This window comes from Asparagus officinalis, chromosome 7 (genome assembly GCF_001876935.1).
Source record: "Asparagus officinalis chromosome 7, Aspof.V1, whole genome shotgun sequence".
NCBI lineage: Eukaryota > Viridiplantae > Streptophyta > Magnoliopsida > Asparagales > Asparagaceae > Asparagus > Asparagus officinalis.
In genome coordinates this window covers 136,218,110-136,236,797 of record NC_033800.1, presented here as the reverse complement: position 1 = coordinate 136,236,797, position 18,688 = coordinate 136,218,110, and the positions used below count along the sequence as shown (strand labels likewise).

Here is an 18,688-nt window from a genome sequence, read left to right as displayed (position 1 = left end):
TTCACTCCAGAAACACCCTCAACATAAAAAAGGTATTTTCGGCAATCCAACTCCCAAAATTACTGTTTAGGAGTGGATATAGCAAACATGTAGATATTTATGTGCAACATTGGGTACACAATAGAGTATTTAAATATAATTTACCCATAATAAAGAGGCAATCAGCGCTAAGTTTCTCTGTACTACGGTTTTTTTGCTCACAAGAAATTTCTTCTCTCAAATGTTACATTTTACAAATAGAATCTCTTCTATGATGCATGTCATTCAAGTTGACTAGGTCCATCACCAAAGTTTTTGATCACGTAACAGAGCCGCAAAAATATCAAATTTCAACTCCATGACGCCATTTTGACAAGGCAATTAATGCTAATCACTGAATTAGGCGTCATTGTGTTAATTTTATAGGTTAACAATTCATCTATGGAGAAAATGCTTCCGTTGATGCAAATACAGATGAACAGAGGCTGAGACTGAGATTGGTTAAGTGGCCACAGAGCCAAAGATGACATTCAAATTAATTTGACTTATGGATTGTTTATGATAGCTTTTCAAGGTGTTTTCTAGGACCACATTAATATTTTGACACTAGGTTATGCTCATGCAAATAATTACATAACGATTATAATTTTTTAAATAGAAAGGCTGCTGTTCACAATTTGCGTCTTGCTTACACATCCTTTCTGTGCACACAATCATGTATATGCATGCATATGTGCATGCTTGCATATGCCACATGTGCATGTCACATGTTTGCGCACCTGAACCTGTACATACATGCCCATACGCATTGCGTGCTTATGCAGGTCTGTTTGCATATGAGTGCATGTGGGAAACACTAAGTTGTAAAAAAAAAAGATTAATTTAAAATGTCGTAACAATTTCCTTTATACAAATACAAAGCCAATACAATCAAGTACCAAACCATCCAAAATCAGGTATTTCCCAATCCCCATGAACCCAAGTGAAAATATACGGAGACACAACACGTATAGGATCACAATATAACCATTGGAGTTTAGATACTATAAAAGGACGAAGCCACAAAAAGGAAGAAGAAAAACAAAGGGGAGAATTTGGTGGAGCTTATAGCTGAAGATGGTTGTTGGCCTTTATTCTGGCCTGCCTCTGATCCACCTTGAGATACAGGGACACCTGTCGTTGAGGGATTCAACGGAGCATCTGCATCCGGTTGTGTCGCAGGAGAATCTGCTGCTGGAGCTCCCTGTGGTGATCCAGCTGATGCTGTAGAAGGAGCTGTAATATGCACAAGTCAGGGCATTAGCTTTTGCTATAAAATTTGCTTTTTACTAATTAAGGCAAGACCTAGAGAGTAATCAGATGTTTCTGGGAGTTAGATGAGCCGTAATTATAGACTGAGAATCAAATTAATCCAAACAAGTATTTTCCAACACATAATCCTCGATGTCATCCATTCTTTGTAGGGTAATCTCATAATTTTTAGTCACTTTATGGGCTGTAAAATTTTCATTTCGCTAGTTAAGCAAGTGTTAGGTGTAATTGGCTTCCTCTAAGAATTGGATACACCTCAGTTATTAATTGTTAAGTACCAAACTAATCAAATAATCTTGTTCTCTCGGACATTATTCACTCTCCAAGGTTAATCAGATCTTGGTCTAAATTGATCTCTGTCGTCTAAGCTAATCATTTCTTAGTCACTCTAAGTTGGTCTAAACCGATAACCATGAATAGGGTTACCAACATCCATATATGTTGTACGTACTTCAGATTCAACTCGTTCCCCCTTGGACCACGACTTGGACTCTGATAACTAACACAAAATCTTAAGCAGTCAGTATCGATCGCAACTTCCCATTTTAACTTCAATTTCCTATCTAATTATTTTCACGGGTTAATCGCGGATATGCCCTTTGTACTATCACCAAATTGTACTTATTACCTCTGCAATTCTATCGTGCAGATAGGCCCCTGAGTGATCCTTTTTAACCATTTTCAGGAGGGTCCATCCGCAACAATAGATTTTCACTCAGCGAGTCTGTCTGCAAAGATAGAACCTTTTCATGGGTCTATCTGTAGCAATATTAGAACTACAGAGACAGTATGCTAATTTTGTCAATAGTACAGGTGGTCAATTCACAATTATCCCTGTTTGTAGTATTGGATTTTAATCACAAATGAATTCACAAAAGTAACGACCATTTATAACATAATATACAAGATGAACTTTAGTCCACGATATCTTACATACCGTTGCACTGGCTAAGGGGTGGAGCCTGGATATTGCAAGCACCAGGAAGAGAGAGAGCCTGAGTTGTGTTCACAGGCAGAGGGAGTTGAGGCGCGGCATTGAGGAATGCACACATACACTGTGCTTGCGTCTGTGCAAAACTCTCAAGCTGAGTGCAGCATTGACGAGACGGAGTCAATGAGTTGCTCGTGATGAATCCAACGCAAGGTTGAAGGCTAATGATCGGAGGTTGGCACGTAGGCTGAGCCCAAGAACAAGTTAACATTACGACATTGACGATTAGAGCTAGACCAAGCTTTGAACTTCTTTGTGCCATTTGATTCTTTGTTGTGATAAAGTTGAAAGAGAGGGGAGGAGAATTTATACGAAGAGATCGAAAGAGTAGAAGTCAGATGCGGTTTGTTGTGGGTGAGCTAGCCAACTCTGTCTACTTTGAGAATCAATATTATGGTTGTTGTGAAGTGTTGTTGTTTAATGATTGGGAGTAGTTTGGTTGGGTACAAATTGATACTAGGGATTCTTGATGCCAAGTTCTTGCTAGATACTCCTTGGAGAAACTTGTTGTTATGTAAGGGTGCGAAATTTTTGAGGTAATTTGAGCAAGCAAAGACATTAAAGGGGAAGGATTAGGTGATAACTACTGCTTGAAAGTGAGTCTTTCCAACAAATCTCACCCGTTGAGAGGTGACATAGGAAAATGTGAATAGTTTAGGGTGATTTAAATATATACCCCTTAAATCATGGGTATTTGCAAAACTACGCACTAATTATAGTATTTGCAAAAGTGTCCCTCAAATCATCAACTTTGGCAAAAAATGCCCCTAGAATCGACGAACCATTAACTTGATGAGTATAAAATTGTGTATTCTGTTGATAATTTTTACATTGCATTTGAAAATTGGCCTATTGAAGTTAGCGATTGATTGATAGATCTAGGGAATTTTTTTTCAAAAATTGACGAATTGAGACGTAGTTTTGCAAAGGCTAAATATCATAAATCCCCTGCTTTGGATGATTATTAGAACCCCGCCTAACTTTTAAAATATCAGAAAACCCCCATAACTTAGGGTTTATTAGAAAACCGCCTTTAACTTTGATATTTTATCACAAAACCCCCAAAATTAGGAAGGTTTTCTGATAAAATCTAAAAGTGAGAGAGAGAGAGAGAGAGAGAGAGAGAGAGAGAGAGAGAGAGAGAGAGAGAGGGGGGGGGGGGGGGGGAGATTGGATTCTAATAAAATCTGAAAGTTAAAGAGGGTTTTCTGCTAAAATCTGAAAGTTGAAAATGGGGTTTTATGATAATTCCTACACTTAAGGGTGGTTTTTTGATATTTTGAGAGCTAAGGGGGTTTTTCGATAACCATCCATAGTTAAGGGGGTTTTCTAATATTTACTCACAAATATTAACATGAGGAGGGTAGCTTGCAAGTAAACATGATTTAAGGGGTATATACGCAAATAACCCAATATTTTAAAGTTGTTTTTTGGTATTAGTACCTTACATCACTACTATTTTGATATTAGTCCTCCAAAATGCGTAAGTTTTTTTAAGTGTTAGAACGTTGTTCATACGAGATTGTTAGAATATTATTCGTACAATATCTCTTGTTTGAAAAATAACAAACTTTCATTTACTACTGATATATTTCGCGAGATGATATATTTCAGGTATAAACAGGTGCGAGCAAGATGCAGTTCGAAACGATGTAAAAATTAACATGAACGTTGATTTCAGTCTTCGAATCACCAATGGTCAAGAGGCAACTATCAATGGTTAAGCATCTGATCAGTGGTTATAGGAGCCAATCGGAGAAAAATAAAGACATGTGTTGGGACCATCGACGATCTACAGTGACACATCGTTGGTCATAAGGAACCATCAATGGTTACATGAGACAATTAAAGAAATTCAGAAACTAGAATCAACATCATCGATGACTATAGTGAAAACATTGATGATCACTAAGGGACCATTGATTATCGTGATCCACCATTGATGGTTTTGACAAAATTTAGCAATTTTTAGGATTTAATCTCAGTCTTTCGTTGATCCATTTGATCTCCTATTTGCATTCAGATTTGGATATCTCTTTCCTAACCTATCAAGATCTATTTAAGGGGAGATGGAGATCAAAATTAGAAGAAGTTAAAGGAGGTAAATACATAAAAAGGAGAGATCTTTATTCTAGGGTTTGAGAGAGAGTTGATCAAATCCCTGAGCCTCGTTCAGATTATTCTCAACACAATTTTCATCAAAAGTTTGATTTAGAAAGATGAAGTGCCCTACACTTACATCACTATACCGTATCTTCATGGATCTTTATCTTCATCGATTTGAAGAACGGTATGATAAAGTGTTGTAAGATTATTCTTTTTTGTGCTTTAATTATTTTAAATTGATTGTATCTCAAACTTGTGTGTTTAACGATGTACTCAGCCGGGATAATTGAAAATTTGGCTAGCTAGGACTAGATTTCTGCTAGTCATTGTGAAAAGTTAGGTTAGATGACTGGTTTCATATAGATTCTAGGGTACGGTCTTTGAAGCATACTAAATCGGGTTATGATTCAGGTGAACTCTGGTCATAATGAGGAAGGCTCTCCATGAGAAGGAAGAGTGGACATAGGATATAGCAGAAATTAGAAGAGAGTGAGTGCTAGTACCCCGGAGATACCGAATAATCCGTAATAAGGCAGCATAGTGTACAAAGCATGGGTCACTAACAAATTGACTAATAATACTAACAACATGAGAGATATCTGGTCAAGATATGCATAGATAGACCAACTAGCCAATAAGATGTCGGTATCGGATAGGATCAGATAGAGACTCACCATCAGTAAAGCGAAGTTAGATATTCTATTGAGTATCGACAGTTGCATTATCAGTTAGCTCAGCGCGATCTAGAATATCTGAGAGATACTTTTGTTGAGATAGTAGTATACCCCGCGGGCCCTGAGAAATTTCTAGACCAAGAAAATAGCGAAGAGATCCAAGATCCTTCATGTGGAGCTGTTGTTATAATTGAGATTTTGCAAACTGTATACCAGCAGCATCATCACCTGTAATGATCATATCATCTACATAAAGGAGTAATAAAACTCTGCCACACGATGTATTACGAACAAACAGAGAAGCATCTTGATGACTCTCCATAAAGCTCGTCTTGAGCACGACATTACGAAAACACTCAAACCAAGCGCGGGGTGCCTGCTTGAGATCATAAATAACACGACAAAGGAGACATACGTGTCCCGGAGGAATATTGTAGCCTGGAGGCAGTTGCATATATACTGTCTCAGATAAAGAGCAATGGAGAAAAGTATTCTTGACATCTATCTGGTATAAGGGCCAACGATGGGCAGCAACAACCGCAAGTAGATGTTTGCCTCGGAAATTGATTTTTTTGTAGAGTCCATTACAATCGTTTATCGATACAACGGAATCACAAGAGTGAGCCTTTTTATAAGACTTCTCTTTACAAAAGAAACAAAAAGAGGATCTCCTAGAAATATACGTAGAGATTGTTTATCAATCGCTGCTTACGTAGAATCTTTGCTTGTGCGAGGGACACGTTAGCCCGTGGACGACTTATTCACAGATCCGGGTTGATCATGAAGAAGGTTCGGTGTTCTTGTTTTAATTGGGAAATAAGAACAGAAGTAAATATCTCAGTGACGTGAAATAAATACTCTTCTTGAGATCAAAGCGATGTTTGATCTCAAGGAAAGGGGAGAAGGCCTACAGATCTCTCAAAATCTTCCTCTTTATGCACAAAGTTCGCCAAGAAATCACCTTTCTCTCTAAAATTCATGGGTCTCTGCTCTCAATTCGTTAGTCTCTTCTCATCTCGCTCAACCCTCATGCATAAGGATGCTAGGGGGATATTTATAGCTTCGGATGCAGCGTTTAAGGATAAGAATTCATGAGTTGGGTGTATCTTTAGTTAGTAACAACTTTCCCGTGTTTAAGGATGTTCCCAAGAAAGTTATGGAGCCAGTGGACCACACGAAACCCGACGAAAACATTGAAAACACGTCGATGGCTTCTCAGTGTGCGAGACACCCTGAGGTGTCTCGCACTTCCGAGACACCTTGAGGTGTCTTGAAATCCGAGACACCTTGAGGTGTCTCGGAATTTGAGATAGCAGTTCGAGTCTTGCTGTTTCGTCATTTTGTGGCTTCATTTCTTTGTCGTTTTGTCGCTTCGTCTTTATATCGGACGATGCTCTCTGACTTAAATAACGACGTTCTTCATCTTCTCTTCACCTTGAGCTATGTTTAGAAACATATAGGTAATTTTTTATGCCTACAAATACCCCCTCCAATGTATTTTAGCCTCCTTAGTATTTTATCGAGGAGTCTAGAATAATACTTTGGACAAGATATGCCATGTTTTCAATCCCTTCAGTATTTTTTCGAGGAGATTGCGTGAAAAGGACCTGTGAATGGCTTCAGTTCTTCCACTTCTTCTACTTTTAACCCACTCAGTATTTTGTCGAGTATTCTAAAATACTTCTGGTGTTGTGTTTATCGCTTGACCATCGTCAAAATCTGGAACTGAATCTGTGTGTTGATTGTCTGAATTAGCTCGCATCATCGAGTTGACGTTGAACTGATCATCCTTGTCGGTAATTTACATCTGAATTGTGGTTGAACTCTGTGTGTGGGACTCCTAAGGGAAATTTTGGTATCAAAGCCTTTGGTGCACATATTGTGTACGTTGAAGGCATGTTTAAGTGTACTGGAGATGGGCTGGAAAATGCATCAGATGCATGCCAAAGGGACTCTTTGTGCGAGTCTTGATTGTAGGACCAGCCGTAGGTGCTAATACAACTATTATCTCTAAGGCTACCGCACATCTCAAGGACTTCGAAAATGTGTTCAAGGCTCCTTCTGAAATGGAATTCATCAAATCCTCGGATCCAACAATTGTGGAGACTTTGGCTGGACTTGAGGCTACCCTGGGTACTCGAGTCGTGAGACCAACTGATGAAGTTGACACGTTAGTGACTATTAAAGTACCGTTATAGAGGAGGAGGTTACCAAGGCTTTGACTACCACCGTAGACTCCATAAAAGCTGATTTGAAGGTGTAGATTGTACAAGCTTATGAAGAGAAGTTCTCCAAGCTAGAAGAGAGAATCTGTCGTCGCAAGCTGCTTATCCAAGCATAATAGGATTTTTAGCAAACCCTCAGCCATCAACGGATTTGATGAGCCTTTACCGACTACCGTTTGAGTTGAGCTAGCATGTTGATTGTCTAAGTTTGTTTTACATGTAACGTTGTGCTAAAAGAATGAACTCTTTTAGACTTAGTGCTACGATATTGAATACGTAGACTTCGTCTTTCTTACAGGAATAGACTATCCGGTAACGTGTGTTATATGTAGGCTTATCTCTAATAAGGGATCAAGATAACGTCCTAATGCATGAGAGATATGGATTCAGATGCTAAAGAGAGAGAAGATATTTTCTTATCTCTCGCTTCAAAAGAATTGTACCAATGGGAAAGAAGGTATTTTTGTCTTCCACTTTGGTGTTGAAGGGAGAGAAGGTATTTTCTTATCTCTCGCTCCAGGCACTAAAGGAAAGAAGATATTTTCTTATCTTCTGCTTTAGTGCTGAAGTGAAGGAAGGTATTTTCTTATATTTCACTTCAAAAGAAACTCAGAGTAGGATCTCCATTCCGAGAATCTAGAAAGGGGAAACTAAGAGTGGGATCTCCACTCCGAGAATCAAATTTAATATGGATAACCCTAAATTGTCGAAAGGTTTGATTACACGATCAGAAGGTAGACCTCTCATTTATCGAGAGGGGATTTTAGCTTTGGTCCTAACTGTTCAGAGGTTTGACAAAATGGGAGTTTGAGACGACCCTAACTATCTAAAGGTTTGATCACTCGATTTGAGTGGAGACCTCTAGTTTATCGAAAGAAAACTCTAGTTTTGATCCTAACTGTAGGAAGGTTTGACCAAGTGAGGTTTGAGACGATCCTAATTGTCTGAAGGTTTGATCGCTCGATTTGAGTGAACCTCTCATTCGTGGAAGGAATCGAGAAGGTATTTTGGCTTTGGCCTTAACTGTTCAAAGGTTTGACTAAGTGGGGGTTTGGAACGACCCTAACTGTTCAAAGGTTTAATCATCCAATTTAAGTGGACCTCTCGTTCATGGAAGGAATCAAGAGAGGATTTTGGCTTTGGTCGTAACTGTTTAAAGGTTTGACCAAATGGGGGGTTTGGAACGACCCTAACCGTTCAAAGGTTTAATCGTCCAATTTGAGTGGACCTCTCATTTATGGAAGGAATCGAGAGGAGATTTTGGCTTTGGCCCTAACTGTTCAAATGTTTGACCAAATAGAGGGTTTGGAATGACCCTAACTGTTCAAAGGTTTAATCGTCCAATTTGAGTGGACCTCTCGTTCATGGAAGGAATCAAGAGGGGATTTTGGCTTTGGCCCTAACTGTTCAAAGGTTTGACCAAATGGAAGTTTGAGACGACCCTAACTGTAGGAAGGTTTGATCGCTCGATTTGAGTGGACCTCTCATTCGTGGAAGGAATCAAGAGGGGATTTTGGCTTTTACCATAACTGTCGAAAGGCTTGACTAAATAAGAGTTTTGTTGAGGGAAGATTGATCGAATGGGGTTATTGAATCTTGTCTCAACGAAAGAGTGCTCAAAGAGTCATAGTGGGAGGGTTGCTAAAATTAATCCGATGACCAAGAAGAATTCAGTAGATTCATTCCAATTAGATTGAAGCCAATGAGATGTGCTTCATCTCTAAAGGAGCTTAGAGCCAAAGTGGGAGAGTTTAAATCATATTAGTAATGATTAAATAACCACAGTAAGAGAGTCTTAATCATTTCTGTAATGATCAAGAAAGAATTATTCAGATGGTTGGTTTTCATCTTGAATAATCTGATGCCGGGTTATCCTTAAGAATACTATATGTAGTATTCTCTAGGAACTTCCTGTTGGTGGGCACATCTGCCATTACATCTGCATAAATACTCTGAAGGCGAGGGATGTACTCGATGACGATAGCTTCAAATGATGCCACCATCAAATCTTGATTTTGTATTCTCCTCGAACTTCGTATCCACCCATAGCTTTTTAATGAAACTGGGTTTGGCGAGGAGTGCATTGTATTCAGCCATGTCATTTGAAGCATGCATCTTAAGGGAGCAGTTTAACCTCGTATACCTATCGAAGGTAGGGGAAGCGGTTTAACCTCGTATACCCATCGGAGGAAAGGGGATTAGTTTAGCCTCGCATACCCGTCGGAGGAAAATGGATCAGTTTAGCCTTGTATACCCGTCGTAGGAAAGGGGATCAGTTTAGCCTTGTATACCCATCAGAGGAACATGGAGATCAGTTTATACTCATATACTCGTCGGAGTCTTCAACGTTATGACATTAGTGTCAATCAAGGCTTGGATTCTATCTTTTAGAACGAAACAAGTCTTGGTGGGATGAAGAATTCTCTTGTGATACGCACAATATTTCAGGTCCGAATTCTTGTTGGCTTCCTCCTGATTTGTAATAGGTAGTAGCTTAATTTTATTATTGTTTAGGAGGTATTCGAAGATGGTTGGAACCTCATCCTCCCTGAAGGAGTACCGTTGTGTTTGAGGTGATTGTTGTGGCGATTGCTACCGTGATTGTCACTGTAATGTTTGATTAACATCAACAGCAGTCACATGCATTGTCGGTTGGCTTATCTCAGCCTTCTTTCTTTTGAGAAAATGCTCTGCTTGTTCTCCTTGCATTCTCAACTCCTTCCAAGTCTGGGATGGGATAATCCCCATGGCTTCCAAAACATCGAGAGAGAGGTTGTTATGATAGGTCTGGAGTACGAATTCTTTCGTGACTGGATCCTGACAGTTCATCGCTTTGTTTCGGAAGCGTTTAACGAAGGTGTCGATGGACTCTCCGTTCTTTTGCTTCTCGTCTAGAAGAGTTCTGATCGATATTTCTGTGTCGACATCGAAGAAGTTGCTGAGGAACATGCTTTCCATGTCATCCCAGCTGCTGATGCTCCCTGGCTTGAGACATCGATACTAATCAAAGGCGGCCGTACAAAGGGTGCCTACGAATGACCGAATCATCAATGTCTCATTACCAAAGATCATATCCAAGTGAGACTTGAAGTAGATCAAGTGCTGAGTAGGAGAGCTTTTCCCATCAATGATGTGAAATTGATCAAACTGAACTTCGGCGGGTATAGAATTGACTCCTATTCTCTTGGATACAAACACGAAATACCGGTCTTCTTCACCTATTGAGCCGACATCAAGGCGTTGACCTTGTTCTCAAGCTCTCCCATCATTTTATTGTCTCCATCCTCATTTTTTTAGGGGACGTTGAGGAGGATCAACTGGATTACCCCCAGTGTTATTGCCGTTGGGTGGAGGATCAGCAAAAATGTGTTCATCCACATCTACGTTGCTATCATCTGCATCATTTTGAGCACGACGACTAGATTCAGCCCGCTGGCTTGGCTCTGATTATTGATGAGACTGAGTCTGCAACTCTCTTATTTGTTGCATGGCCAATTCCATCTCCATCTTCATTGTAGCTTGAATTTCTTCTCGTTGCTTAGCTAGAGCTTCTTGAAGCATTTGAGCCAACTGGTCAGGAGTGATGGTGAATGCCTCTATGGTTAGTCTCATGCTAGACATTGTGTCATTAGAAGCGATCACAAAACAAGTTTCCGAGGTCATTCTTTCATGCATTCTCTTATAATCCCTACGTTTGATGGCTCTTAACTAGAGTCGAGACATTCATTGAGCTATTTTTGGATTGACTTTTCCTCTCGGGGAAAAGTCGAGATTAGAGTCACTTGAATACCACTTAGACTTTTCTTTATTAGCCATGTTGATGGTGACATCTGGGAATTGATCATCCTGCATGGCGGATATTCTCTTGCAAAAGCGTCTTGGCTTCAACTTCGACGCTTTAGTGGGAAGCCTCTGGAACACCAAGACTCTTTGCGGAGTGGCTATGGAGTAGCTATATTCAGATAATACTGCCCTAATGAGCCTCTCACATGAACAATAAGAGCTCATTTCTCGAATAGTCCTCTTTGGAGACTTATTCACACCCCTAGCCTGATAGTATAACTCATCGACATAATGACCAGAGCACCCTATCGTTTGTTAGTGTGACTTCGCAGACATAACGTTATCTTTTGACGGACACATCTTCTTCTGGTGGTGTAAAGCCTTGTTGGCATTCTCTAGAGTTGCACGTTTAGAACCACCCCATTGCGAGCGTGGAGCCTTAACGAGCTTGTGGGCTTCAACACGGACCCCCAGTCGGGCAGTGATGGGAATTCTCTTGTGCACGACGCACGTGAAATTACCCTAGGAAGGGGGGTTGAATAGGGTATTTGCTAATCTAATCCAATTTAATGCCAATTAAAAACTTATTAACCAATTATCCTAGCAAGAATGATATTCAAGAAGATTATATGCAAGGATATTAAACTAAGGGCGAAATAAACATGAGCAATGGTGAAATAGAATGAAATAAATGATGAGCACAAACGTAACACCAAGGCAAACTCAAACACATAATATGATCACGGAGTTTGGTCCTTCCAACCTACATCTCCGCTCCTCACTCCCGGTGAGAATCCACTATCACAACGGGTTTTCAACGTTCACCCAAAATGTTTACACCTCACAATCGGCTTTCTAGCTCACTAAAAACTTTCATAATCTCACACACTTGCAATCACACTCTACACCCTCTAAGTGTTGGCTTAGCCCGTGTCGCCTTCCTTAAGTACTCGGATTTACAACCTCTCCCTAGGATTTACTATCGATGTCACTCCTCTTGGAATCGACCCTGTCTCTCACCACACACTCTTCTCGGTGTACAAGTGTATTACAAAGTGATCTCACAAATTTAAGCATAAATAAAAGTGTTTGTTCTCTAATACAAGGTGAGAACTCAATTAAGCTCACTCAATCACACCACCAACCCAAATTATACAACGTATGAAAATACTCAACCTCAATGGTTGTGTATGAAACAATAAATCAAATGAAACTAAACTTAAATCAATCTAGCACAAGTATATATATATATATATATATGCTAGAAGATAAGTTTAGAAAAACTTCTCTAAGAATCAAGAACGATGGAGATGAGAAATTGAAGCTCAAACAGTAGATGAAAAGATCTCCTCTTGTGAAACTCTCTTCACATAAACACTTGTAAAACAAACTTAAAACACCCTTAAACACTTATAAAAACTTCTTCAAAACTTTTCTTAAGTGGTTTAGAAGTTTGAGAGTAAAGGGTATATATAGGTTCACAAAACAAACCCCAAAAACTAAGAAAACCAAGCAAAAAGACAAAAAAAAATTAAAAATTCAGCATTCTGGAAAACTAGTTGTTACAGTGTTATGAGTCGACTCGAATTGTTCATGGGTCGACTCATAAACTAGCCGTTACAGGCTGCACAACAGTTATGGGTCGACTCATAAATTCATGAGCCACCTCATGCTCATGGGTCGACTCACTACAGTTACGAGTCGACTCATCAGACTAAAAATGCTAACTGCACAACACTTCTTGAGTCGACTCGCTATAGTTATGAGTCGACTCATAACATGCACACAACCTGATATGAACAGTAAAAAACTAACTTTAAACCCTCTTTAAAAATACTAAATAAATTCTAAAAAATAAAAAACTTTGGGAAATGTTTATAAACATGACAGTGAACATGTTACAAAAAGAATTTTTCAAATTTTACTTCCCAGTTGTGAAAACTCATCATTTTGCAAAATCAGTCAAAATATGAACTTGTTAAAAACTTGAGATTTCGTATTTTGACAAAATGACTTCAAACAAATTTTGAAAAACTTTCTAATAGATTTTTAGACTTGATAAAAAATATGAAATATTGTCATAAAGTCTATAATCTAAAAACATAATATATTTACATATACGATAGAATATGAAACATATAAGTATATGTATGAATTTGTTTATTTGTTTCATATTTATAGCTAAACCAAAAATAACTTATCCACATAAATAGATGTTTATAAATGTATCTATAGTTTTCAAAAACTTGTGGTTGTGGATAAATCGAAAAATGGATAAACCTAGAAATCGTGTGTGTGTGGTTTGAGCTTTAAGGATTAACACACATAATATAAACCTATACTACAAACAATATACCCAAGCTCATGATCTTCATATTAGCTCATCTTGGTTGCGGATGAAGCGATATTGGATCTTGACTTGAATTGCATTTGCTTCATTCTGGTATTCCGCCAGCCTCCTTTGAATTCCATCGTGAAGTTTAATTCCATCCTACCTCTAACTATGTTGTTTGTCTAGATTACCTAATAGGAAAATACAAACACTAGACAAATGATATTAGGGATTGTTTGTAAATCATCATCAAAATAAAGGTACTAACAATCTCCCCATTTTTGATGATGACAAACAATCTACACAAAGAGTATATATAAAATATGCAATAAAGCAAAATACTCATAACAAAGAGTATATATAAAATATGCAATAAAGCAAAATACTCATAAATACTCACAAACCACTTGTTTCTCCCCCTTTGTCAACATATAAAGCAAAATACTCATAAATACTCACAAACCACTTGTTTCTCCCCCTTTGTCAACATCAAAATGGGGACAAGGAATAAGAGAGCGAAAGCTCCCCCTACATATAAGCACAGGTGAGTATAAAACAAAATATAAAAAAAGATAGGGAAGGTTTCCCCTATCAAAAACCTTAAAGCAAAAAAAAATGATAAGCCACATATGTGAGTAACCATAGATATAAATAAAAACATCTTTATCCCAACTCACATTTAAAATGATAAAGAAATACATATAGATATATCATTATGAAATTAGTATCTTAATATATAAACATAAAAACAATATATAGATTTTTGAAACCAAAAGAGTGGAAAAACATGAGAATCATGAAAAAATATTTTCAATTGAAAAAAAATCATGAGAATCATGACAATCATGAAATTTCAAATGAAAATTAAATCAATTAAATAAAATCATAAATCAAAATCCAAACCATAATCACATAAAAACATGCTTAATTTACCAATCATTAGTTTTGAAGAACAAGGATTAAGCAAATAGCAATGTCAAAACATTTAAAAGTTTTAACCACAAGGTTAAAAATAATTATCTTAGGATAAAATAAATGAATATGAATAATATTATTTTTTATAAGAAAACAAGCGAGGCAACCATATCAAGCTTTTGGAGCTTATTTCAACCCATATAGAAACTTTTAACACCCGGTAAACATGATATGAAAATAAATAATCAATAAACCCGGGGGTTGATCAAACACAAACCTCTCATCAAAATCAAAGCCAATAAAATTCATAATATGTAATGAAAACAAGAGTATGTCTTTTTTAAAAAAAATTGTTTATGTTTTCATTTAGATAGAAATTAATAAAAATTTTCAAAACACGTCTTAAAAAAATAAAAACACTAAAAATCTTGACTTTAAAATCAAAAAGGTTTTGGCACCCAAATACTTTTGGTGCTGAAAGATTTAGAGACATGACTCCTATCATTTAAGCTCAATGCCCTAGGTTATGATCCCTTTTGGGCGCATTTGGTACACTAACATGGTCAAAGCAATAATTGTGTAAATGGTCCTTTCGATTGCAATATGTACAATGAAAAGAGTGCATTTGTTTATGTTGACCTTGTGGTTATGCACGAGAATCATTTGCAAACATAGATGGTCATTTAAATTCATTTTGCAAATAAGAAACATTATTAAACAAATGTGGTCTTCTTGGAACATGTTACGATATTGAAGCTTTTTGCAAATCAAAATAATATTTCACCAAATGACCAACTCTACCATAAAGATTACATTCAAACACACGTGGTCTTTTAGAAACATTTGGCAAATATGAAACCTTTTGTAAATTAAAATAAAATTTTGCCAAATGGCCAAAGAGACCACAATAATCACACTTATACACATTTACATGCTTATGATGAACATTGTGTGTATGTGTATGTGTATGTGTATGTGATGAAGAAACATTATGAGATGTACAAGGAGCATTAGCATTCTTAGGTTTGTGTGCATCATAGAAAAATTTAGCTAAATAGCATTTATGACCGCAAATAGAGCATTTGTAAACTTTATTGTATATGTGTGCATAGTGAGTGGATGATTTTGAATTATTAGCACTAGATTTAGCACACATATTCACAAGCTTCTTATGGTTGTCAATGCATTTAGTAAGAGTTGAATCTAAGGAAGAAATACGGTCTTTAACATTATTCAACTTATTATTTGTCATATTTGCATTGGCAATAGAAGTAGATGAAACATAATTATTTAAGAAAGAAATTAGTTCATTTCTAGTATTTTCTACTTCTAGCATGGCATTATTCTTTTCATGAGACAAGCTAGATATATCCAATTTCAATTTATCATTATTATCTTTAACAACCTCATTTTCTTTAACAATAATATCAAATTTGGATTCTTGCTTCTCATGATCAAATTTTAAAATAACATGCTTGCTTTTTAAATCAATAAAGCTTTTATGCAACTTTGTGTAGGCATGCATTAACCTATCATATGCACATGCGAGTTCATTTATAGATAAATCATTATTGGAATCGGACTCGCTTACCACACTAGGGCTATCGTCTAGTGACCGTGTGCATGATGTAGCTCCAAAATCACTTGAAAAGGACTCCACCGGAATGTATTAAAATTTCTCCAAGTTGTCATGATGTGCTTCTATATGTTTCCATAAAATATAAGCACTATCAAAAGAAGCCGCAAGTCTGTTAGAAATAGATAAGTCAAATGCATTTCGCATAAATTCTAACAATAGCTTGTTCATAATATACATTCTTTTATCATTTAAGTTCCACTTGGATTTCTCTAAAATGGGCACAATGTAAGCACAATCAATAACTTCTCATAATTCAATATTTTTAGATTTAACAAATAATTTAAATCTACAACACCATTGAGCATAAGGGAAATCATTGAACTTAGGAGCAATATCAATAGCATAGCCTAAACTAGGTGCACCATGCATAAATCTCAAAACTAGATTAGCAAAATATAAAAACTTGGATCTTTGACTCTAGGCGATAAGCCTCAAATCAAGAGTATCAGGTTCTGATACCAAATGAAATTACCCTAGGGGGGTGAATAAGGTATAGGCTAATCTAATCCGATTTAATGCCAATTAAAAACTTATTAACTAATTATCCTAGCAAGAATGATATTCAAGAAGATTATATGCAAGGATATTAAACTAAGGGCGAAATAAACATGAGTAATGGCAAAATAGAATGAAATAAATAATAAGCACAAATGTAACACCAACGCAAAATCAAACACACAATATGATCACGGAGTTCGGTCCTTCCGACCTACGTCTCCGCTCCCCACTCCCAGGGAGAATCCACTATCATAACGGGTTTTTAACGTACACCTAAAACATTTACACCTCATAATCGGTTTTCTAGCTCATCGAAAACTTTTACAATCTCACACACTTGCAATCACACTCTACACCTTCTAAGTGTTAGCCTAGCCTGTGTCACCTTCCTCAAATGCTCGGATTTACAACCTCTCCCTAGGCTTTACTACCAACGTCACTCCTCTTGGAATCGACCCCGTCTCTCACCACACACTCCTCTCGATATACAAATATATTACAAAGTGATCTCACAAATTTAAGCACAAATAAAAGTGTTTGTTCTCTAATACAAGATAAGAACTCAATTAAGCTCACTCAATCACACCACCAACCTAAATTATATAATGTATGAAAATACTCAAGCTCAATGGTTGTGTGTGAAACAATAAATCAAATGAAACTAAACTTAAATCCTTAGATAATCATCTAAGAACGCGGCCTAAAATCACATGATTGAACTACATTGTGGATGATCTGCTCCGTTAAACTTGATCTACATATTCTAAAACACCAACACACCAAGTTTGGGGTGAACCCGTCGTCGTTTAACCCTTCATCCACTTATATCAATTTTAATGGTTTCGAATGAATAGAACTTTTCACATTGCTTGACGGATGGTCAAACGACGATGGGTTCATCCCAAACTTGGTGTGTTGGGATTTTAGAATATGTAGATCAAGTTTAACGGAGTGGATCATCCACAATGTAGCTGAATCATGTGATTTTAGGTTGGGTCCTTAGATGATTATCTAAGGCGTCACCTTAAGAACACTTTTCCCATAGAATTATAGTTTTATTTTCATAAAGACTATGTATTGCTTTGATTAAGAAAAATCTCAGTGTAAATAAGTAAACCAGCTCAACAGGATGCAACTTGAGACTCCATATATAGAAGGAATAAGTATACAGCATTGAGTTATATATATATATATATCAAAATATAAATATGCTAGAAGATAAGTTTAGAAAAACTTCTCTAAGAACCAAGAGCGATGGAGAAGAGAAATTAAAGCTCAAACAGTAGATGAAAAGATCTCCTCTTGTGAAACTCTCTTCACATAAACACTTGTAAAAAAAAACTTAAAACACCCTTAAGCACTTATAAAAACTTCTTCAAAACTTTTCTTAAGTGGTTCAGAAGTTTGAGAGTAAAGGGTATTTATAGGTTCACAAAACAAACCCCAAAAACCAAGAAAACCAAGTAAAAAGATAAAAAATTTGAAAATTCAGCATTCTGGAAAACTAGTTGTTACAGTGTTATGAGTCGACTCGTACTGTTCATGGGTCGACTCATAAACTAGCCGTTACAGGCTGCACAGCAGTTATGGGTCGACTCATAAATTCTTGAGTCGACTCATGCTCATGGGTTGACTCGCTACAGTTACGAGTCGACTCATCAGACTAAAAATGCTAACTACACAACACTTCTTAAGTCGACTCGCTACAGTTATGAGTCAACTCATAACATGCACACAGCCTGATATGAATAGTAAAAACTAACTTTAAACCCTCTTTAAAAAGATCAAATAAATTCCAAAAAAATATAAAACTTTAGAAAATGTTTATAAACAAATGTTACAAAAAGAATTTTTCAAATTTCGCTTCCCAGTTGTAAAACCTCATCATTTTGCAAAATCAGTCAAAATATGAACTTGTTAAAAACTTAAGATTTCGTATTTTGACAAAATGACTTCAAACAAATTTTGAAATACTTTCTAATAGATTTATAGACTTGATAAAAATATGAAATATTGCCATAAAGTCTATAATCTAAAACATAATATATTTCCAAATACGATAGAGTATGAAACATATAAGTATGTGTATGAATTTGTTTATTTGTTTCATATCTATAGCTAAACCAAAAATAACTTATCCACATAAATAGATGTTTATAAATATCTATGTTTTCGGTGAAAGTCGCTGTTTTCATTGCTTTCGAAATCTGTTACAACTTTAAACGTTACAACAAG

At 36.7% G+C, this 18,688-nt stretch overlaps 1 protein-coding gene across 1 annotated transcript; it reads right to left on the bottom strand.

Annotated features, from left to right (window-relative positions):
• On the bottom strand, nucleotides 875–2,543 carry LOC109850355 (non-specific lipid-transfer protein-like protein At2g13820). Its single transcript, XM_020420372.1, has 2 exons — nucleotides 2,228–2,543; nucleotides 875–1,254 (listed from the first exon to the last, which is right to left on the bottom strand). The coding sequence occupies exons 1-2, from the start codon at nucleotides 2,541–2,543 to the stop codon at nucleotides 1,016–1,018; spliced, it is 555 nt and encodes a 184-aa protein (XP_020275961.1). The 3' UTR covers nucleotides 875–1,015.